Source organism: Enoplosus armatus, chromosome 4 (assembly GCF_043641665.1).
Source record: "Enoplosus armatus isolate fEnoArm2 chromosome 4, fEnoArm2.hap1, whole genome shotgun sequence".
Taxonomy (NCBI): Eukaryota; Metazoa; Chordata; class Actinopteri; order Centrarchiformes; family Enoplosidae; genus Enoplosus; species Enoplosus armatus.
Genome location: NC_092183.1, coordinates 27473380 through 27496417, shown reverse-complemented (window position 1 = coordinate 27496417; position 23038 = coordinate 27473380). Strand labels below are relative to the sequence as shown.

The following is a 23038-nucleotide window of genomic DNA, read 5'->3' as shown; positions in this document are numbered from 1 at the left end:
GGCTCGCTTCAAGCAGGTGGCCCCAAATGTGATAGGTTCTTTCATGTCGACTTCAGACGATTTATAAATCAAAGCGCATTTATGACCGGATAGTTCGGGAAAACCACTGTAAAGACAGAAAAGGGTAAATATTTTTCTGCAGCTGTTCATGGTCGACATGTAGAATACAGAATCAAGAGGGATGGGAACATTTCAATTTAAATATTTGTGCAAGACTTCATATTACCGTGCAACTGCAAACTCCAACCAGACAACTAACAATGCATATTCCTACAGTTCCATACTAATTCATGATGGCAAAAGAAGCGGCAGTGGGCATTAAGTTAATAGAAAAAGCAACGTTTGGTCCTAGACCTTAGTCAGGCATTAAACTCTCAATATGAAACCAAACCAGATTGAGATCTTTTTTAAGCTTAGTAACACACATCTGTGGTCAAATATGGCTTTCTTCAGCCACAGAAATACCTTTACACTAGAGTGACAGGCTGAAACAACCAATCGAAAAAAAGAAACAACTGGCAACTTGGCAATACAAAATAAGTAGTTTAACCAACAATGCGTACATTTTATGCATGTACTCTTTGATTACAGAGGAAGTTATGGGCCGGATGATTTCTTGGCCAGGACCTGGAGTCTAAACCGGTGGCCAGGCATGATTCTAGATATAAGAGTTGTTAAACTTCGCAAGTACGACTGTTTAGAAAAGATAAAGACAGGGAAATGTTGCCACATTAAACTCAAAGGTTTTAGATGATTTAAGGGCATTACAGCCAACTCATAATACTTGTTCCTGCTGTTGTGTGCTAGCTAAAAGTGTCCTTACGGGAACAGCATCACCCTCAGTAAATACACGGTAGTTAGCAAATCCTACAGCATATTGTCACAGGCCCAGCTATAGCTTTACTGCATGATGTAAAAGCCACAGTGCATCATGGGAGAGATTATGCAGCGCAAGAGAGGACAAGGTCATAGCTTTGATGAAACACATATTTTTTTTATTCTTTGGGGAAAAAGCTATCTTAAATATCATTTTCAAATAAATATTTACATCCATTACATAGATAATCCTCACACTGTTTAGCTGCTTGTACATTCAAAATAGAACTTTTTTTTAGGCCACTTGTCATCTGTGATGGTCGAACTGGTTTTGCATGGACAGGTTTGAAATTTCCTTCATTCATTTTCTTCTTGAAGCAACGGCTGTGGAAGAGCGTGGATAAGAGCGATTATTACAAATACTTGATTATTATCCCCTAATCTCTTATATTGCATATCGACTGCACTGATATTCTCACCGTGTAAGCCACATCCCCAGGCCTGGAATCTGGTCGCTGCCAGTTATGGTTGGACAAAATCTTGAGGACGACCAAGCCGAAGGCTACGATCAAAACTCCTAACGAATTTCCTATCAAAGCCTCGGATGGAAGGTTAGCATATGGCTGAGTTCCACTGTCGTTTCCTTTGCTGCGGAGAAACACATTTAAGAGGGCTAATTTTATCAGTTTATCTTTAGAGAAAATATTAACAACAAGTGTCGCAGAACGATGGCACTCACAGAGCAAAGAAGAGCTTCTCGTTGATTCCGGAGATGCAGGACGCGATGCTGAGCGTCAGTATGCTGCCTCCCATCCACACGTGGACGGGTTTCAGGAGTCTACGTAGTGATGTGGGGGAGCAGGGCAGGAGGAAGCCAGCCACACCCACCACCCACTGGATGGACCAATAAACAGTAAACACAAAGGCAGACGACCAAAGCTCAATCATATCTCAGAATGAGGAAAAAAAGAGCCATGCCACCTTATTGCACTTGACTAATCGAGTGATTCTGTACCTGTATGGCGAAAAGTGCTGTCGCTGTGAGTCCAATCCAGCTGTGCAAGGAGTAGAGGTTGGGGATGTTTTTGGCGTTGTGGAAGTCAAACACGGCACAAAGCCCCACGATCGACAGGACCAGGGCGAGGAGCATCAGCGCAGCATGCAGCAGCTTCCAGGGGAGTTTATTCTGACCCCAGGTCAGGGGGACGCGGTACAACACGGCTCCTGCAACAGAAACGAAGCAAAATGTGTTTAAAACTGATGCATCAACATGTTCCTTTGTGCACTGTAGTTGTATAATGTCTTGTGTGGCATAACCCTGATGGTGTCATTTTTTAACAGAAAGTCTGCGTTACAAACTGGAGGCATGCATTATGGGAAATGTAGGATCTGGTGCTTTTGGAGCTTGACTCATACTAGTTGAGATATTGACTGTACATCTCAGCTTTGTTTCAACTGTATGTTTTATGATTGGAGTGACAAATAAAACTTAAACATAAACAATACCTCACCATGTAAATGAAGTGTAGCAGAATTTCCTTATTTTGACAAATCCCCTCACAACCCCTTACCCTTACAGGAGGTGTTTCAGTCGCATTCTTCAGTTATCCGTCTCATGCACGTCTGACAGAACAGATACGCTTCTATTTTAATCAATCCAGCTGCCCACACAGGCCACATGACAGCTCGCATCGACTCGCACCTGAAGTGTCTTTTTGCGCTTTAAGTCTTATTTTGTTCTGTTGTGACTGCATGTTGGGCTCTGAGCGCTGCCAAAACATCGGTGACCTACACTCAGTACTGTGCCTGAAGGCATCTTGTGTAGACACAGACAGAGCGCTGAAGCTGCTGCTCACGCTACGACTCATGCGTAGACGCGCTTGTTTGATTCATCTTGCAACCCTGTAATGTAATGAACTAATGAAATGAAAAATGGGATCGAATCCTCTATGGAGGGTCCTGACCCCCCAGGTTGGGAACCACTGCTTCAAACAATAAAAATCATATCATACAAGGGATCAGTATGTCATAGTGTGCGTGGAAAATGATGTGTCTTATGGTCACTATGGTCATCTAAGTCTATGAGATTCCCATTTTAAGTTTAAGTTTGTCCTTAGTTAAGTTTATATACTTTATATATATATATATATATATATATATATATATATATACATACATAGAGAGAGATAAAATTCAGGAGAAAAAACAAACAAACAAAACGATGGACTCACACATGTGGAGCATCATGACATGTCTGCAGTACATTTTACACTTATCTGTTGACATTTATTACCACTGCTGTCTCAATTTGTGACAAATATCAAAACCTGCCCTGAGGGGCTGCCCTGTGTCCACCCACCATGCATTAATTACCAACTTTGACTTTTCGACACACTAATGCGTACACATTTAGGCAGCAAAGTGCTCCCAAATTGGACTTCAAATGTGATTTTATTTTGCAGAAGTTCCTACCATGTGTGGAATGATTGTGTTCGCGCGAATGCATCCAAAAAGAGACGGACAGATAGTAGCCATCATTACGATATCATATAACCATGGTGGAGATGCATTACAGTTCCTTCAATTTGATCACATTGGACTTAACATCAGAAAATAACTGACTGCAATCACTGAGGTGTGGCACTTTAAGCAGAACAGTCCCTGTGAACGTTACCTCACATCTATGATACTTAAATTATACACCTGGTCTCTACGAAACCTGTCATGTGTAATTACCTTAATACACTCTGACTATCACAAGGAAGAACAGAAGTGGGAAACAGAAGTGAAACCCCTGTACGATCCAAATTAGAAAAAGGCCCTCACCGTTGCCGTACAGCACAACCAGGCCTGTTACCATCAGAACAGGGTGCCAGTTGAACTGCAGGGCCGAGCCGTCCCAGGCGAAACCGCCGCGCCACCGGCTGTTCCACAAACACACGCACACCATGCAGGCCAGGCCCAGGCCCAGGCACAGCAGGTAGCATATGTAGAAGCTCACGATGGACCTCATCCTGGAGAGATCTGCAGGCTAAACCAAGAAAAACGACCAAATCAGAGCAGACAGGGCAATCCCGACATGAATTAGTCACTGCCAGTAAGCACTGGTTGGGTCATTTGCAGGTCAAAGGGCATCTAAATATCTAGATTAAAACTGGGCGGACTTTGGTTAAAAAGTGTGAGGTCTTTAGACCTCTGGGTCACAAGAGTTCACAATGGTTCACAATTCAATAGCTATATTTTAGTGTATAGCAGATACTAAGTACACAATGAAATATAGTCATTTAATTGCTGTTGAAAACATGGCACCTAGATGTCTAAAAAACTTTTCTACTAAACCTGGCCCGGTTTTAACCTTGGCATACGGAGTCATGCTGTATGCACCAAATCAATATTAAAGACCTTCTTGCTCGTGCTCTGTCAGTTGCGATGGATAAAAGCAGCAGCTAAAAGCCACAGCTGAATGTTAAAGCTGAATAAAATCAATATGAGAAACAATACAAATATAAAAAGCATGTGAAAACTAACCGAAACAACCTTGTAAACAATCACAACTTTGGAAAACTAAACTGCAGTAGAAGTGGCTGGATGATTTGTCAGTCACTTCTCTCACTGCCACTATTTCACTTTACATCACATCAAAGTCAACACTTTATCACGAGCTGGCCTTACCTCGTCCACAGCCGCTGTAACGCTGACAGCACTTCCTGCTCTACAATACTGAACTCAAGTCCACATCACGCAGCAGTTATTGCTTGATCTCATGATTTCCCCTGGTCAATCTTTGACTGATACTCACAGCGTTGTTTGCTCTCACTTCGTGTTTCTCCGGCGCAGCGGAAGTCTCACTTCCACATTCGGTTGTGTTGAGGTGGCCGAGGGGGAGGCAGTCAGAGGTGGAGGGACAGCTGGGAGGTGAGGGGCCCGCCTGCTGCATCTGCTGCCTGCAAATACGGCTGAAAGTGGGAGTGGGACACATCAGTCCGTTTGGGTGTGGTGTCATTACAAGCATCCAGCCAACAAAACATTTTTGCAACGACTTAAATTGGAGTGAGAGCTCAAAACCTTTGTGCCCCTTTTCAAACGTGATAAAGTTGCCAAGTTGGTGTCATAAAACGTCAATGGAAAGAGGCAATTGCTTTCTGGCAAAGGGGCACACACGCAGCGTACATCTTCAGGTCGACATCCATGTGACTTGTGACGCATTTAGCTAACCAGTTTCAACTTCTAAAACGTTTCTAGGTTTAAACCATTTTAACCAGCGTTACACCGAATTAAAGAGTGTAACACACATATTCACTTAATGTCACCATTTATGTTGCGGCAGGTGCGTGTCCTGTCTGAGGAAGGCAACACTGAATCTGCATGTTTTTCGTCGTCCCGAGTTACGTACTGCTGCTGGCACAACTTAGTCTCCACATTTTACGTGTTCACAAAGCGTGTAGTCGTGTACCTCATTTACAAACACTCCACACCTGTAAAGACGACTGACCGCCACTAAAATGTCGAGGGTAAAAGCCGCGTTTACAGGTGAAATAAACATTCATTTCAGGAAGAGACATTTACCTAACCCACTTCCTTATTGACAGCGCAAGGCCTTGTGGGAAATGTTGTTTAATCTGTCACCGCCCTGCACCACATTGTGTAATCAACACTATCTAATCATGATTCTATAATTCCACAATTGACTTGAATAAGTCAAAGTTCCTCCAGTTCCTCTGAAGCTATTTCCTTCAGCTCTGAACGGCCAGCCTCCATATATATATACAAAATAAGATAATAAAACTTTATTGATCAACCAGGAGAAATACGGTCGCTCAGCAGGGAAAATGAAAATAGAATTGAAGCGCACACATGAAATGTTAAAACAAACAATAAAACAAGGGAAATAATTAAATAATACAACAATAAAGCTGTAAACTGCATAGCCAATAAATAGGCCTGGGGTTGTGTAGACATATTATTGATGAAATCCCTCAAAGAACTGCTTTGGCTCGCAGGCTGTATGGTAGTTGGCTGTGTGTTCATCTGGTTAAAGGGACCCCACTGAAGGAAGGGGGCTATGGCTGCATGGTGGCTGACCCGTGGAGATCTGTTGTCTTTCAGCTCCACCTGGAGGCGGTATTAGTCAGTGTCTTATTTGCTCCTCCGTGCAGCAGTCTGCTCCACGCATGTGAATGGTCTTAGATGCTGCTCTCAGTGTCTCCTAAAAAGCACTATTTGTAGTTGTCTTTTCGGCACAAAGTGGACTCCTTATGAGTAAACATAATACAGGGAAACTAAAAACAGAAGAAAAAGTAGATTTATGGCTAAAGGTTTTTACATAAAGTTCCAAAAATTGTGCATTACTTAAACACATCACATTTATCAATTGCTGATGAGGCTTTCTTGCTCCCCTCCGCATTGTTTATTTGCAACCTAAATAATAACCTCTTAGGAGCCCCCAGGGGGAAAAAAATAATGTTCCCCCATTGACCCCCCATGTTTCTCCTCCTGTTTGTCCGTTGTGTATGTATTAGTTCGTAAACCGTTTGTGGTAACTTGATTAGGCTCACATTTATTTAGTAAAATGTATAATAAAGTCCTTAATATTTAACATGAACTCAGAGCCCCTCTATAAAAGGAAGGGCCATCACATACATGTATATATATGATATTGCAAATCAGCATTATGGGTCAGCTGTTTGATTTACTGACTGTATTATCTTTAATATTACTTACTAAATGTATTTTAATCGTCAATAATTGTATTTCATCGTGATTTTTTAGTTTTTTTTTTTATAGTTCAGTTCAGTTCAATTCAGCCTTTATTGTCCCATATGGGAAATTTGGCTTTGCAGCAAAAGCAGACTCATCTGTCAGTCAATTATAACAAATATAATCCTAAATGTCACAGATTAAAAGAGAAATCATTTACAAAGAGTAACAACAATAAAAAATAAGAAAGGCACAATAAGAATATCATGGGACCACTTCTCCCATTTTTTTCTCTGCACCAATGCTGTTGTGATTAATCACCAGTCAGACGCACCAGGTATGCATGCATACAAGGTAGTTCCTGTTATCTGGCTGCTTCACAGTCACAAAATAATGCCCACACCACGCATAATCCCCCCCGCCCCGGTTTGTGCTGCAGGTTTGTGCCGTTGTGTGTGGACTCTGTGTTGTTTTACTCCGCAGGTGCAGCAGATGGTGTAAGCTTTCCTGAGCTCGCATTAGCCGAAGCGCAATAAAGATGATGGCACACATTCAAATACAAGCAAGCTCTAACCACATTTTGCTGCAAAAGAGTGTGGGAGAAGCAAGTGCCTGGGTTCTCTTTTTTTTTTTTTTTTTACCTTAACCGCAATTTGGTTTCAACCTCAAACACAGGACCAGGCTGAATCATTCATACATCCGTTCTCAGAAAAAGTCACAACAGTTGCAGCTAACACTCAAATGAAACGGAAGACAATAAAGTAAGTGCACTACATAGTGAATAGGGTGATATCAGACACAGCCTTCATTTTGTTGCAGGGAGCAATAGCTTGAACCCATAGCCTTGTTGTCAACATGAGGTTGTCAGGCAACAAGGGAAAACACCTGGCCAAGGAATAGTCCAGCCCATTGCCCACAGCCCACTGAGAAGGGACAGAATACGAACGGCATTGGTGAGGGTTAAATGGAAACCAGGTGATTGTCTTTGAATGTCTGCGCATTGATTAGCTGGATGCAAATAACCGATTGCAGATTCTTTCATTTCCTGTCATCACTTGGTTTGGATTGTTTTTAGTTCCTGTGTTGACTGGCGCGAAGATCTCTTTATGTGATTTGCATATTCAAATTGGTTAGCTTGCCTGTGAAAGCACACCGTGTCACCAGTCTGAGTCGCTTCTTGGGGAGACTGTCCGATTCTGCTTGCGGCCCCGGTCAAAAAGCTCACCGTCCACACAGAAGTGTAGGAAATGCGATCGCCCACTGGGAATCCTACTGAAACTGACATCTGGGCTATTATGCTGCTGAATAAGTGGAATGAGCGATTCCTGTCCTGAAGCAAATGGAAGAGTCAAATCTGATGATGTCATACTGATCTACAGCGTGGAGCCACTCTGTTGGCAGTGAATAGAAGGCTGACTTCGGGAATCAGAAATTACCCCCTCTTATTCTGACAAAGTCATCCTGAATTCTGTCACAGTGACCTTTCCTACCTTTTACAATCTATTCTCCGCAGAGTTGTACATCAGTATAATAAATTCAGATCAAGGGACAGGGAAAATCTCCTCTTGTTTCCAGCAAAGGAGGTAGTATATTATACACTCTCTCCTTTAACTTCATATTTTAGAGCTGAATTTCACTTCTATTGTCCTTTAAGTCCTATGGAGTATCCCTGAAGGTCCAAAAAAGTAAGATTGAATGCCTTCTTATTCCCCTCTCATCACTGATTAACAGAGCTCTTGGTATGAAGACTGGCAAGCCTTTGTATTTCCTTCTTACTTGGCCTGAATGGAGTGATCATCATCATCAGCCTTCATCAAAATCAGGCCCTATTCACTCAAAATTGCACATGCCCAGCATCCTTTTGGAAGAGCACTTACATGGATGTGGGAGGAATTGTGTAAGATCATTCACTGTTTTTAATCTAATGAGCTATTCTTGCATGAACGTAGGTGCAACGGTCGTGAGAATGTGATTTCAAATTGAAGGGACTCTAACTGAACACTGCTGTATCATAGGTATTGTGTTGTGGGAATGAGAAACAACCCGAGAGTCCTTTTTCTAAGGGAACCAATAATAATATGGCCACTGGATGTCAATGTGATCCCAGAGGCCTTTTGGTACACGATCACTCACACTAGAGGTTTTGGGTCCCTGCCTCCAGCTCCATGAAGTCCTTGGCAGCTGTGGAGAGCCAATGGAGCTGTTATCACAGAATGGGAATGAATTCTCTGGAGTGGCAGCTGGGCTTCTTGGGGTCTTACCAATAATCACAGGAAACTGCAGTCGGATGACTGAAATAGTGAAGAAAGATGCTCAAGGAGTCAAAAGGTGTAGGGTGTTTCAGGGAGCGAGAGTCCTGTTGAAGGATTGATGAAATCAGATTTTAAAGCTACATGAATTGTTAGTTGTTACATTAATACTTTTTTTGGCCACTCAACATTGACATATTATCACCCCCTAAAGTGATGGCAAATGTGTTGGCAAACATTGGGTTATTTGCACATGAAGCAGATATAAAGCAAAATCAGCATTCATTTGGAGTCGTGTTTCTGTCCACCCAACAAACTTAAGCCCAATATTCACTTCCCTTTTAGATCTGTTTTGCTCTCCACCAACTCCTGGGGGAAAAATTTGGCTCTTTAGCGGCTAAATGCTCCACTATGTTAAACAGTTAGCCGCTAACGCTGTCTGTTTGTCGTTTGGTGCTGGGCAGGTCTTGTACAGTGGAGTTTTAGAGCTTAGCGCAACTGCCTGTTGCGACTGAAAATGATGAGAGCAGCAAGACTGAAGATAAGTAAGGTAAGTAAGGTAGAATGCAAACTATTAAAGGGTTGGCTCACTCGTATTACAAAGACAGATTTCTGCCTCAACTCAAATACAATGGAGGTCAATAGATTTAGTTGCTCAAAGCTTGGATAACCAGTTTGTTGGGACTACTTTCCACGGAATCAATTTTCCGATTAAAAACTGTTGACAGCATGAGACTAAATAATCTCAACGCGAGATCCTCACACTAGCTTTTTCTGAGCTTTCAACCACACCTCAGTCCTCATCAGCGAATGGAACGGGCTCAGGCGCTGTTATCACATGACCACATTTAAGTCACGTGATAACAGCAATATCACGAAATGGGTGACGGGACGCCACCTTGAACTCAGACTGAACTCCTGGTGATCCCAGCCAGTCCTTCTGTTCCGCACATTAGTATTCAGCTCAGCTTCGCCTCACTCTCAAAATCTGGGCATCGTGATGGATGACCAACTAACTTTCACTAAGCATGTCACATCCATCACTCGGCCATGTCGCTTTGCAATACATAACTGGGGCCCAGGGAAAGGTTCTGATCATACATTCATTCCTTGTAACCATTGGCCCGGATTTTCACCTTTTAAATTGCACATTTTACAGGCTGCATTCACCACAAACCAAATTCCATTCACTTCCATTATATTGTTATTATTATCATTATCATTATAGAAATCTCAGACATATCTCAAAACATGGGCACATAAAAGCAAACTATCTACAAGGCTAAATATGAGGTACCTGAGATGACAACTCAACCCTTTTATAGCAGTGACATGATCCAGTTCCTTTAGAATTATATGTGTGAACATGCAACAGAACAACAGTCTTGATTGCTTGCTGGGCGTCTACGTCTTGCAGTCGCAGTCTCTACTTTATTTTCCTGGGAATTGCAGGATCAGTTTATTTCTTTTTTTGTGACATGCCAGGCCAGCAGGGGCTTCATCCCCCTCATGTTTGCACCTGAGCTCTGCAGCCAACATGCACATCTTATTTCCATTTGCTGTGCTCTTTGTATATCACAGAAAAAACAGTGCGTGGTCTCTAGCAGAGGTCACCGTTCAAAATGGGGTTTGGTTGTGGAGCGGACTTACCAATGAGGGAAGCTGATATAGACATCGAAATGGCATTCATTTTTATTCAGTTGCTTTTGGCCAGAATACTGTACAGTGCCATACTCAGAAGAGCCTGCCATTAAAAGGCCACATGACAGACCGCTCTGTCATTGACAGTGTCTTCATATCCATGGTTGAAATCTGACAAGCAGTTTTTAGACAGTGAATTGGTTTCTGATTAAAGCCCAGGTGCTGAACACCATCATCATATCGTTTTCAGTAATCAGACAAAAAAAAAATCCTCCGAGCTGAGGTTCAAAAGCATCAAAGCATTTTAGCGTCATCAACTGAAGTCTTTGAAATGAACATTTATAGCTACTGTGTTGGAACAAGCAGTAGTGGCCACGACCTGATTGAAGTGGAGGGATTTCAAAACCTCAACACTGTTTCATAAAATGCAGCGATTTAAGTTGGTTTTGCCATGCTGGCTGTGTCAGTCGGGTGTGGTCTGCCATACTGGGCCAGAATGAAATATCTCAACAACTATTGGATGGATTGCCATCAGATTCTGTGCACAACTCTCCAGATGATGAATCCTAATTACTTTTTTAATCTGAGACTTTTCATCTAGGACCACCAGCAGGTAGTGGTGTGCGATACTGCAAGATTCGGTATCGATACGATACCAAGTAAATACAGGGCCAGTATCGCCGATACCGATACTTTTTAATAATTAAGGTTGATACATCATCAAATTGCTAAATCTGAATGAATTTTCATGACCATTTAAGTGTTTTTGTGATTTTTCCTTTGGATTATTAATTAGTTAAAACCCAGGACAGAATTTGGGGAAAGTTTATAGCTAAATAGAAAATACTTTATTATCATAATAAAAGTTTTTGTTCAGAAACAATAGAACAGTAACAAAGCAATTTCCCCCCATACATTGTCATGTCTGGATTTTTTTCTTAAATAAACAAAGTGCACAAAATTATCACTCGAGAACAAATTAAAACAATTTTTCTTTTTTTGAGGTAGAGTGTTCAGAAAGTACAATACAAAAATTAAATAAAATTTCTCCCTTCATTGCGCTTCTTTTCTGGATTTCTGGACTCTGTGCTGCTTGTGTGTGTGTGTGTGTGTGTGTGTGTGTGCTCGCTTGTTTGCCTGGCGCCGCTGAGTCACGTGACGGTACAACGTCAAAACACAAGAGGGGGGAGGAGGAGCACAGTGCGCCTGCTCCGCGCTGTGGCAGCAGCGGCACTTACACAGACACAGACAGACAGGTCGCCTCTTTGATGACACCGCAGCAGTGCATACAGGAGAGAAACTGAAACTAAAGTATCGATCAATATCAATACCAACGTTGGTATCGATATTTGGATCGATCCGCCCACCACTACCAGCTGGTCAACATTTTATCTCCACACCTACTGGGTGGATTAGAGCAACATTTTGTACAGACATTCATGTTTCCCAGACGAGAAATCCTTATGACCTTGTTGTTGTTACATTCACTTCACCACGACAATTGAGGGACAAAAACAAGCTTTGGACTGAAACTATTTGGTTTTGTTTACAATGAATATTATAGTCTCACAGAGCAGCTAGCTAACTACTAGGACTTCTTGTTACAAAATCACAAGTGAGCCTTTCAAACAGATCCCTTCAAATTAAATTCATATGATTCATTTTCATCATCCTTACTGCACCACACTGACATATTATGGATCACATTTTGGTGGTCTTGGAGGAATTCCTCAGATTTAGATGCATGTGTGTACAGAATTTATGTGTTGGAGTTGCGTTTGGATTCCTGTTTTGATTTCAGTGTGAACAGAAACAGTACAGCTATGTGTTATCCTTCATTGTGGTTTCCTACCATCCAATAGCATTTATACTGGATGATATGTATATAGGTATATATATTTTCTACTTGAAAAATACATTGAATGGCAAAGGCAGAGCCCCTTTTACAGGGCAGACTGATTTCAATTTTTGAAGTCAAACACATTTGTATTTCCTGTAACAAAGTATAATACGGCCAGTGAGCAGCCGAGCTCCCGGTACCTTCAAATCACCTTTTCCTGAGTGGTAATTTGGCTGGTACGCTAGACGGCCGCGACAGAGTGTTTGATCATGTTCTCAGCGAGCATTAGGTTTGATGCATGAGAGTCAGAAAGCTGATTTGTTACAGCAGAGGCATCATTTAGCTTAATGTTTCTGTGACACCTCTATCAAATGCTCCGGCTTTGAGAACACACCGTAGGGCTAGTATCTGAATTAATGTACACTGTTATCCCATCAACATTCATAATGGTAATGTGGGACAAAGACACTACGCAACCTGCTGAATGAGGAATGAAGGAGAAAATGAGGCAGCAAACTGCAGAAATGATTGGCAAGGGGCGTCTGAGCAGGTCATGAAGACAGATTAACGTGTGGATGTCGAATTTATGTAATTTAACTCCAGCTACAGGACCAATGAGAGGTAATCAATGTAGAGTTAAACATTCAGTTGTTCTGGCCAATCCCCTGATACCTGTCCCTGAGAACACCTTCGGGATGAACTTAACCACAGCAGAGAAAGGAGCATCCACCCATCAACCTTGGCCAGTAGCAGGAAGTGCTAATCTCTACGAGCTCAGCAGGACGCTACATGTCCCCTGCTGAGTCACGGTCACAACATGTAGCAGCTGCTATCAGGGCCAAAAGGTGCACAGTGCTGAACAGAGGTTGTATATGTGCTGTGTGATCGAGAGTATTGCTCAGTGGTGTTCTTAAGGCCTAATGTGCTACGACAGCGGGAGTCACAGCAATGAATAACAAGTCCTGTATATGACAAAACAATCTCACCTTGAGAAGTACTAAAGACGGAACATTCAGGAGTTCTCTGGCTTTTTATCCACGCTGTGGGCATGGCAACGTCGGCCAGTCCACCACTTTGGTCCTGACTGAGATGTCTCAACAACTATTTCATGGATTGCCAATTGAACAGTTAGCTCAGTCAGTAAAAAAAAGAAGTAAAGAAACAAAAAGGGGGAGGGGGTGTTTATTGTCATCATCATTATTACTTCTTTACACAAAGTTAACACTTTTGTTTTTATTCTTAAGGCCTTTTGTAATTCAGCTTTTGCACAGAAGCCAAGTTTTTGAATTGGATATTTCAGTGCCTATGAAATTACAATTATTCTGTAAAAAACACACAACAACAGTTGAACAGCTCTGTGAAACTAACTATCCAAATAAACAATAGGCGTACAAACACAAGACCTGCAAGTGAGAAGGAACGCAAAAACATAAAAGAAGCCATTCTGTAACACTGTGATTGACTTCTCAGGAAGGCAGACAAGGCACTTAGTACTACAGCGCATCAGAGGCCCCCAGTAGAACCTTTTATGGTTTTGTAAAACCTCCAAGACGTCATTGTTGTGATCACGATTATGACAGAAGCGTAACAATAGACCAGAAGCACAACACAGACGGGAGGTAAAACAAAAAAACAACACATGTATTCTCTTTGATCAGGTGCAAGTAAACCAACAGGCAGGGTGAACCACGATCAAGACAACACTGTCAGTCAATGAGTATACAATACAGTCAGGCAGAGAACATCCTATTTAAATAAAATCAAAACATAACTGCTCTCCACCATAATAAATTAATATACTTTTCATTATCCCATTCATCCCTCGACATTGCCGTGACGTAAAAATCAATAAGGTCTGATGAACGTCACAGGCGCTATGTGAAACAATCAACCTGTCTTGAGATTTGGGTTCATTTTCCTTGTAAGTAAAACACTCTTTGTAATGAAATACTGCACTATCAACACTCCGTGCAGACCTGAGGGGAAATAAATCCCTTTTAGTTTTTGGAGTGTGTGTGTGTGTGTGTATATATATATATAAGGTCAAGCAGGCAAGACCCTGCCTTGCCCCACCAGGGCTGTGCAGTTGTGCAGTACAGTAACGTGCCCTTACTGAAGCAAGAGCAGCTCCCGCAGAGCAGGCACTTTGTAAGAGTTTGAGCGACCACTATAGGTGGCCTTGTGCCGTGCTAATGACAGGTGAATACAATTCACCTGTCATTAATTCTCTGTACTGACCACTGTCAATAGCATTCTCCTTGATAGTCTCTGCTGTTTGCCTTTGATTCAAATCAAGTAATGTTTTCAGTAGGTCATTTAAGCTGGCTTCTCTGCCCTCTTTCTCCACCCAAACATTCAGCAATTCATGGATCCTGTCTTGATAGGGAAGGCCCTCTTTGCTTTTGACCACATTGTCATTAATGCCAAGGTAACGGAAGAATCTCTTGTGGTAGGTGATGTCCATTTCTTCAAAATACTCAAAGCATTTCATCAAAGACTCTACACCTGCAAAAAAAAAAAAGAAAAAAAATACAGAACTTTATTCAAGCATGCAGCCTCACTCAGATATGTAGTTCTCAGTGTAGTGAATGTTTTACATAAGTACACCTGACAGAATCACAACAACCAGAGTGTGGCATCAGTGAGGCTGAATATCCACTGTTGTTTTTAACCAGTGTGGCGGTGAGTCACACTGATCCATGTGCGTCTGACTTCTCTAACATAAGGAGGAGTCCAATGTTTGTGAAAATGAATGAAAATAAAAAAAACACTTTACCATTCAAAGGAACAAGCTTGGGGAATTGCTCATCTTCCTGAAATGACAAAAATATTAAGTTATTAATATCCAACGAAGTCTGTTGAAATTCTTCACGAGTCATAAATTGTAATCCCTGCCAAATGCAATGAATCTCTTATTCAGTTACCCATGCTCCCTTGCAGTTGCTCCAGTGAGTAGAGTTGAAAATCATTTGTTTGCCAAATGCAAATATATATTTTTTTCTTTTTACTATAACCGCTGTGATTTCCTGCATCAGGCCACAGTTCAAATCTTTTACCACAATGATGATGTAATAAATTGTGTGTCAGTCAATTTCAGAATAAACTCATAAGTTGTGCAGTATTCATCATTTCTTCAGCAAATACGGCACAATATGAGAAGGTGAACACAGAATGGTTTTGAAATAAAAGTCAGTGTTGTGTAGCTTTTAGCATTCTCATGTAGAATGATAATGCATTTGCGATATTTTAACGAGGCAGCTGTGTTGAACGGTTTTCATGCACTTTGTCTGTGTACTGTAGAGAACCAAAGTGGGGAAACTGGAGGTGGAGCACAGTCAGACCAGTCACCCGACAGCTGATGTTAAGACAGCAAAGCATTACGCGATAGGTGATAAGGAAAGAAGCAGGGGTGGGAATGAGCTGTTGCTCTCACCCTCCTGTTGGGCCGCCTGGGGAGCGTGGGACTGGCTCGGGGGGGAGGTGTGGGGTCAGAGACCGGGCCAGTTAAACTGTGCTGGGAGTTACTGGCTGAGCTGTTGAGGCTTTCACACAGCACTTTGCGCTCATCCTCCGTACCAGTGGAGGATTTAGCTCTCACCAGGGGGCGGGGCAGCATCAGATTGGAGCAGCTCCGCCTTCGGGTTTCTCCGTTACTTCCATCCTCAGTGGGACAGTTGTCACTGTAATGCTGGAGAGGATGCAGAACATGTTCAAACAGACATCCTTATGTCTTTATGTTGGAGAAAGAATCATATAAAACACCTTAATATTTCTCAGTCTACTGCTCAGTGGGTGCCATCTTTGTTCATTTATGTCATCTATATAGGTGACTCACCTGTCCAGCTTTCTGCCCGTCAGACGGATTCCTCTGAGAATCTGAACAAAGAGTGTGAGGAGAGGATTATGCAACTTCAAGAAATTACCCATAAGTCCACGAGCAGCTATTAGACTGCACTTGCGTGTGACTTGAATTTACATTAAGGGGTAAATCAACACTGAATAACAAAGAGCAGCACCTCTGGCCACACTAATCTGTGGGAATTTCACAGGTCAGCTCTGAAACCTGACCTGGATTGACTTCACATGGCTTGCCATGCATTTTACTTTACTTGCCAACAAGTGAAAGCAGTCCAGCTTCAAGAAAGTTTGGTCTGAATGATAACAGCACACCCTCACAGCCAGTGGTTTAAAATGTTTATCATTATGTGGGCCTACCTGCTATTATCCTACCAAGCCTTATTCCAGCATCGTCAGCAGTCGTAGTGTTAGCACATCATCTGCTATAGCACCTGCTGCTGTGTGATCGTCAGCTGAAACGATCGACGTCACGCCTGCCAGTTGCAGTCCCAGTTAAGCAGGTTTTTCTGTGACCATATGCCTCACTGCTACAAAAACATGCAGCATGTAGGCGAGGCTGTGACGTCACCGTTCATCAGTTTTCATTCCTGAGCCATTCACTGTTAAACTCGTTACTGTGCGATAGGCCCTGTGATTCTAATTAACTACAGTCTCACTGGGCCAATCACAGTCGACACTGTGGCCATATAGGGACACACATTTGAAAGGGAATGTTCTACCTGGAAAGCTCTGACAGTTTGTCCATTGTTGTGTTTTACCTAACCCACGCTCGCCCTGTTAGCGTGGCATATATATTGTAGCTTAATCCATGGGTGTCAAACGCAAATCAGAAGCCAGAGCTTGGCGACATGCCTCACTGGGCAGCGAAGAGCGGATGAAAACAGTACGTCGACATTGTAAAAGCAAATTCGGCTAGCGTCCGTGGAAGCACGAGCCACATAAACCATGCCACTGATTTACAACAGTATCACCTGAGTGTACTGCATGCATCACTGGAGTAAGGACAAACAAAGCACTGAAGCAGATTTAGACCTGTCAAAGCTTTAACAAGCGCAGTAGAGGCGTTTATCATCACACACGACAGCAAAAAAAAGTCTATTTAAAGTGCTCGAGTCCTGCTATAATGTTCCTTAATATGTGAAAAATAATAGCTAGCTATTTTAATCATTTATTAATTATATTTGCTGCTTTTCTTACTGCTGTTTGGGGGAAGCAAGCAATCTGATGCCATTGCCTTGGGAGTTATGAAATTGTGATGGGATTGTTTTACTATTTTCTGACATTTTATAGATTTAATGATTGTTGGAGAAAATAATTGACTGATTTATAGATCATGAAAATAAATCTTTAGCTGCAGCCGCAGCAACTGTTCACTTAATTAACTTATGTAAGTTATGACACGGGGGAACTGTTTGACTTTGTGGTTCCAACTGAACAGCATTTATTAATGATGCATCAGTACCCAGAAAGGTGTCCTGGTATATCAGTGTCTTCAGTTTCTGCATTCTACACCAGATTATCGCTAGACTTAAAAAGATCAGGCCCCGAGATGACACTTCATTTCCTGCTATAAAAAGAATGGGAGCTTTAGACTTTAGCAAGACAAGCAACTCCATTTTGGTTGTCCAAAATGAAAATGTGTCATACTGCACACTGCCAGGTCTTAATTTTCATTGTTCCATTTAGTGTATGCCGATCGTGGCGGGGCAGAAATTCAACTAAAGCCAATTCTTTAAAAAAAAAAGAAAAAAAAAAAGACATACATATGAAAATGGTTTTTAAACATAAAATGTTTAGTCACATTGAACAGCACTTTCCCCTCGTACTTATTTCACCATTTAGAAAACTCGGGAATGAAGACAAGGATTTGAAATATTTCCCAGCCAGTACGCAGTTTTTGCACATTTTAAAAGATGCAGCGTCACTTTGGTATGTTTTTCCATTTCCACCTACCTGTTGCTCTACAGCGTCTCCACATGTACACGCCTACTGCCACAATTACCAGCAAAACAGCAAACAGTGAAAGTGGCACAATCACCAAGGTATTTCCTGATTTAAAAAAAAAAAAACACAAAACATAATTGACAACCATGAGCACCATAACACATATAACAATCTGGTCATGATTAGGAACAATTGACTCCCTACTGAGCCATGTTTGCTAAAGAATGTCCGTGTTCAAGTCATATTTGTGGGCTGAAAATCAAACTTTTGAAAGAGAAAATGTGGGATATACTTTTAGCTTCCACTGAGACACATACCTGAGGCAGAGCCAGCGCTGGTCTGGATTTTCTTGCACTCAGTGTTGGTAGTGGAGGTGCAGTTCCTCACTATCTCTTCATCTTTTTTACACCTAGTTTGGAAGCAGGCAAGAAGGTGAATTGAAAGCATGAAGCAATTAAAAATGAGGTTGTCTTAGGAACAGACTCAAAAAAAAAAAAAGATTGTTCTCCCATCATTCACTTTGAAAGGACCAAACATCAGGCGTGTTGTCCGTCTGGTTTGCACAGACTCACCTTGAACACTTCTTGCACACTTCACATGCTTGGTCAGGAGCACAGAATCTTCCCGATTTGCACTGACATTCAGTATCTTGAGTTTGGGTACATCCCCTGACAATGTCCTGATCTGAGAAACACACATCAAAATGTTACGAGTTCATGCTCAAAGCACTTTGAAAGGGTTGAATATTGTTTTTTCCAATCGGTAGAGTGAAGCCGTCAAGCAGAATTACCTGAGCGACACTGTGTGCACTTGAAACAATGCTTCAGTCCATTGCTGTGCTCAGTGTATGTCCCATCGTTGCATTCCTCACACTTCCCCTTTTGTTCTGGTGTGGTGCAGGGTGATACCATACGTGTACCTAAGACACACACACACACACACACACACACACACACACACAAAAGAAATCTCTTAATACACCTACTTAATTGAGCCTTCAACTGCACCTGACATTCTAGCTAAATAACCAATCACGATCAAGCTTAACCTAGCTCTGGTGATGGATTTCTGAGTCGAGCTGGTGACAGAACTACAGTCTCTGTGGAGTAAATCAAGTGTGGCTCCATGTGGCTTACCAGCTTCACAGTTTAGACAGCAGATGTTGCCGTTCAGGTACTCCATGTCTTCTCTGCAGGCGACATCCCGCTGTGTCCTGCTGCCTCCCGGGTCAAGGCCAGACTGAGGAAACGCCCCCGTTGTTTTGAGGAGCCCGATCAATACCAAAAAAACCTTTGGCAAAAAGAGATGACTGCAGTCAACATGTTAAGGACAAATTATCTAGTTATTGCTTTCTCCCCTTTTTTGTTTTAGTAGCAGTTTTGATGATTTACAGAGCTGAAATGATTAAACAATTTATTAATTGGTAGAAAATGCCTAATGTCACAAAAACACCTAAGACTCATTGGCTTCAGCTCTGCCTGTTTTCTTAGAAAGAATCTTTGAGTTTTGGAGAGTGGAGTTGGACAAAACAAGACCTTTGAATATGCCAACGTCTGCTCTGGTAAATTAAAACGGGCATTTCTCTATTTGATAGACATTAGACCAAACAATTAATCAAGAAAAATATTGGCAGACTTACCACTAATGAAAATAATCGTTAATTGCGGCCCTAATTTTGATAATTGAGTACTTGTTTAAGTCATATTTAAGTGAAAATGAAAGCCATTCTCTGGTTCCACCTTCTCAAGTGTGGTTTGTAACCTGAATATCTTTGGAAGAAAATACTAAATACTTGAGTCACCTTGGACATTTTTCACCATTTGATGACATCTTGTAGATTAAGCGCCTAATCACTGAATTGAGAAAATAACCAGCATGATTCCTCACAATGAAAATAATCCTGAAAATGAAGCTCTCACCGTTTCTTTTGGTTGTTCATTTTATTTTAAAAAAGTGCTATACCTTAATAAATAATTACCACATTATTTGTTTTATTTATTGAGGATCTATACCGCTGACATGAGAAAGGCTCCAATAATGTTTAAAAACATTATTGTTTTAAATATTAATGTAGCAGGCATTCATCCTGAATGTGTTGGATGTGTTTTAATCATTCATATATGTGTGTGTGCTGGCAGTCAAAGTTCTAATAATCCAAATCCAAACAAAGATAGGAGTCATTTTCCCCCCCAAAGCTTCCTCGTTTTATGGATATATGAGTAAGAGGAGGATGAAGAAGACCGTGCCTGACCAATGGAATGCACTCCTGATCAGGCCACAAGCTAATAAACTGAGCTGAGCAGGTGGACGTGAGTGAAGAAGGGGATTTCCTTCAGACGTGCTTGAACTCCATTTTCACGTAGTGTTGTGAAAATCAGCTAAATGTCGTGAAAATGCCTCCTTAAAACTTACAGCAGATCATGCAAGAAACTCATGTCAAAACTCACACAAACTCATGTGAGGATGTGCCCAAATACAGTCAACACCTGGCCAGGTTGAAGGAATAACCAAATAAGGCAATCAATAGAGCAACACACACACACACACAGTTTGGCATACTTGAGGCATTACAGGCATTTTTACCTCCCACGCCTTCATTGATAAATTAAAATGGCGTCCTTAACACATATTTAACAATAACTTAAAAAAAAAAAAGTTACATTCCGCTGAATAAGAATAACAGAAATATATAAACTCCATTAAAAACAATTGAATGCAACCTTGTTTAGCGACGCAGAAATACGTAAGAAAGTTCAACAAAACAAATCCTCTGACTCTTTAGGAGCCACGCTTTAAATCGCATATAAAAACACAAAACGGCACTTCCGTTTGATCCCATAAGAAACTTTCTAGTGTAGTTTCCACCGTCGTTTACGCGAGGGGACGTGACTGCGTGATTCTCAAGCATTTCAACTGAGTGACGCTGTTGGGCGGATTACCACCGCACCGAATTGAAGAGAGATTACCAACAATTCATAAAATATCATTTGCCCCGGAATTTAGGAGTTGCACCTGTGCCAATTTCTGAGAGCACTTCAAATTGACCCCTTCTTAAGAGGAGATTGGGGCCGCACGCCAGGAGGGCACCGGGTTTAAAGTCTGAGCGTAATGTGGGTTTTATTTGTATATGGTTATTTCATAACAGAAAACAAGTCATGTTTGTTGGTGTTAACTGGTCCCCAGCTGTTCAAACTAGACTCAACTCACTATCGTCTCTGAGGGCAAAAAGAGTTTGAATGAACGAGTCGGTTTTTGAAGCCTCCACGAGGAATTTCGCACCTCCGGCCAGGCGGCGTGAGAGGGACTTTGACGGATAAACGAGACATTCTGCGAACGGGCTTGTGTCGCCACAAGGCTACAAAACCCCGGTTTAATTTCCCTCTGTCGAGAATCTCAGCCAAGTTACTTTGACCCACTTCCCTGAGAGCGCCTCGCCGCCTGGACACACACCGACCGAGAGTTAACTAGATGATGGAAGCTCGATGACGCAACACAACTACCAAGTCAATGGATTGTTCTCCACTTTCAGGAAATGCTATCCTCACGGGAGCGACACAGAACTCCTTTAATGACTCCGTCACAGCGCCCAGAGCAGAGAACGCCACCTTCTGAATGACACTTACCTTACAAACCCGGGACGCGGTCATGCTTCAGCGGAGATGTCAGACTCCACAGACTTAAGTAGACTCATTCCAAAACTTTTAAATCCTCTGACAGCCGGTGGCGCGTGCTCCTGACTCAAAAGTTTTAACGCAAGTGTGACGACTTGGAGGTAATGACAGTGACGTAGAGCTGTCGGCTGGGCGGGGCCACACCTAGTATCCCAGGGCAACCATCCGTCCCACAGTCATGGGGCCAATGTGCACAGAAAAACCAATACAACAAGTAAAAGTCCTACATTCAAAATATCCCACATATCCTTATTGTTATAACCTATAATATTTAAAACGTCAAAAACATACAATAAGCCCTTTGCCTCTACCAACCTACTGTAGACTGAAGAAAAGGAAAAGAGCTGCTTTCAGATTGACTGTATTGATTATCAAAAAGTAGTTGCACCATATAAAAGCATTACTACATCATAAAATATAGAAATATAAAATATTACAGTGAACAAAATATTCCGTGCACACAGTCATTAAAATATACTAGCACCACAAAACATCATTTCAGTCAAGATTTTGAACATTAAAATATCACTGGGCAATCCTCAGTGTTTGGAATAAATGTTAGTGAAAAGTAGTTATATTCGACCAGCAAAAACAAAAGAACAGCAGGCAAAAGATTTTCAATCTTGGCAAACACTGAAAAAGTGCTATTTACATCAATTCCATCATGTGAATGTGTGTTTCCATCTGTTTGACAGTTGCCGGTGTTAGCCCGATTCTTTTGTTGGAAGCCCAAGAATAAACTGGAGCAATGTTCAGTTCACAGATGTAAACTTTATTTCGGTCACAGGTAAAGTAAATGCAGCGCTGGGCTCGGAGTGACAGAGCTCTCGCAGGATCTCAGTCAGAAGGAGCCCCGATGTCCGAAAATGATTCACATTTATCTTCTCGGGCTGGGCCTGCCCTGTACAGAGGTTGGACTTACTGAAATAAATCATGTGTGGATGTTGGTGGTACGGCGTAAATCTAACTGATAAAATAGAGGAGTTTCAGCTATCTCCTGGTATGAAAACCAGTTCTAACCAGTCATATTATCTTCAAGGACGTACATTGTGCTCAGTAGAAAAGTACAAAACAAGATCATAAGTTCAGTGGAGAAATACAGAATACATACAATCAGAATACATGATAGCTCGAAACATAGCCAATTATAACACCGGGGTTCACCGTCGAAAGACGCAAGTTTGTGGTTTGCACTTTGCACATTGCACTTTGCACACTGCACTTTGCATATTGCACATCTGCTCCTGATTGGTCTGTCTGTCTGCCTGTCTAGCTGTCTATCACACACGCTATATATAGCCTACTTACAGCCTACGGCAGTT

The 23038-nt window shown here is 41.8% G+C and overlaps 2 protein-coding genes across 7 annotated transcripts; both read right to left on the bottom strand.

Annotated features, from left to right (window-relative positions):
* Positions 1-973: 973 nt before the first annotated feature.
* cyb561a3a (cytochrome b561 family, member A3a) lies at positions 974-5399 on the bottom strand. 5 transcript variants are annotated; one of them, XM_070903947.1, is made up of 7 exons: positions 5383-5399; positions 4616-4772; positions 3643-3847; positions 1832-2040; positions 1556-1710; positions 1296-1464; positions 974-1200 (listed from the first exon to the last, which is right to left on the bottom strand). In XM_070903947.1, the coding sequence occupies exons 2-7, from the start codon at positions 4751-4753 to the stop codon at positions 1174-1176; spliced, it is 903 nt and encodes a 300-aa protein (XP_070760048.1). In that variant the 5' UTR covers positions 4754-4772; positions 5383-5399; the 3' UTR covers positions 974-1173. The 5 variants fall into 5 exon arrangements, with proteins under 5 accessions (XP_070760048.1, XP_070760046.1, XP_070760044.1 ...); XM_070903945.1 differs by lacking the exon at positions 5383-5399 and adding an exon at positions 5270-5369; XM_070903943.1 differs by lacking the exon at positions 5383-5399 and having other exon boundaries at positions 4616-5023.
* Positions 5400-13409: 8010 nt separating this feature from the next.
* On the bottom strand, positions 13410-21793 carry hdr (hematopoietic death receptor). Of its 2 annotated transcripts, none has more exons than XM_070904217.1 (10): positions 21669-21793; positions 19182-19335; positions 18836-18964; positions 18618-18729; positions 18363-18454; positions 18055-18150; positions 16079-16119; positions 15677-15931; positions 15020-15056; positions 13410-14748 (listed from the first exon to the last, which is right to left on the bottom strand). In XM_070904217.1, the coding sequence occupies exons 1-10, from the start codon at positions 21690-21692 to the stop codon at positions 14411-14413; spliced, it is 1278 nt and encodes a 425-aa protein (XP_070760318.1). In that variant the 5' UTR covers positions 21693-21793; the 3' UTR covers positions 13410-14410. The 2 variants fall into 2 exon arrangements, with proteins under 2 accessions (XP_070760318.1, XP_070760319.1); XM_070904218.1 differs by having other exon boundaries at positions 15842-15931.
* Positions 21794-23038: the final 1245 nt, after the last annotated feature.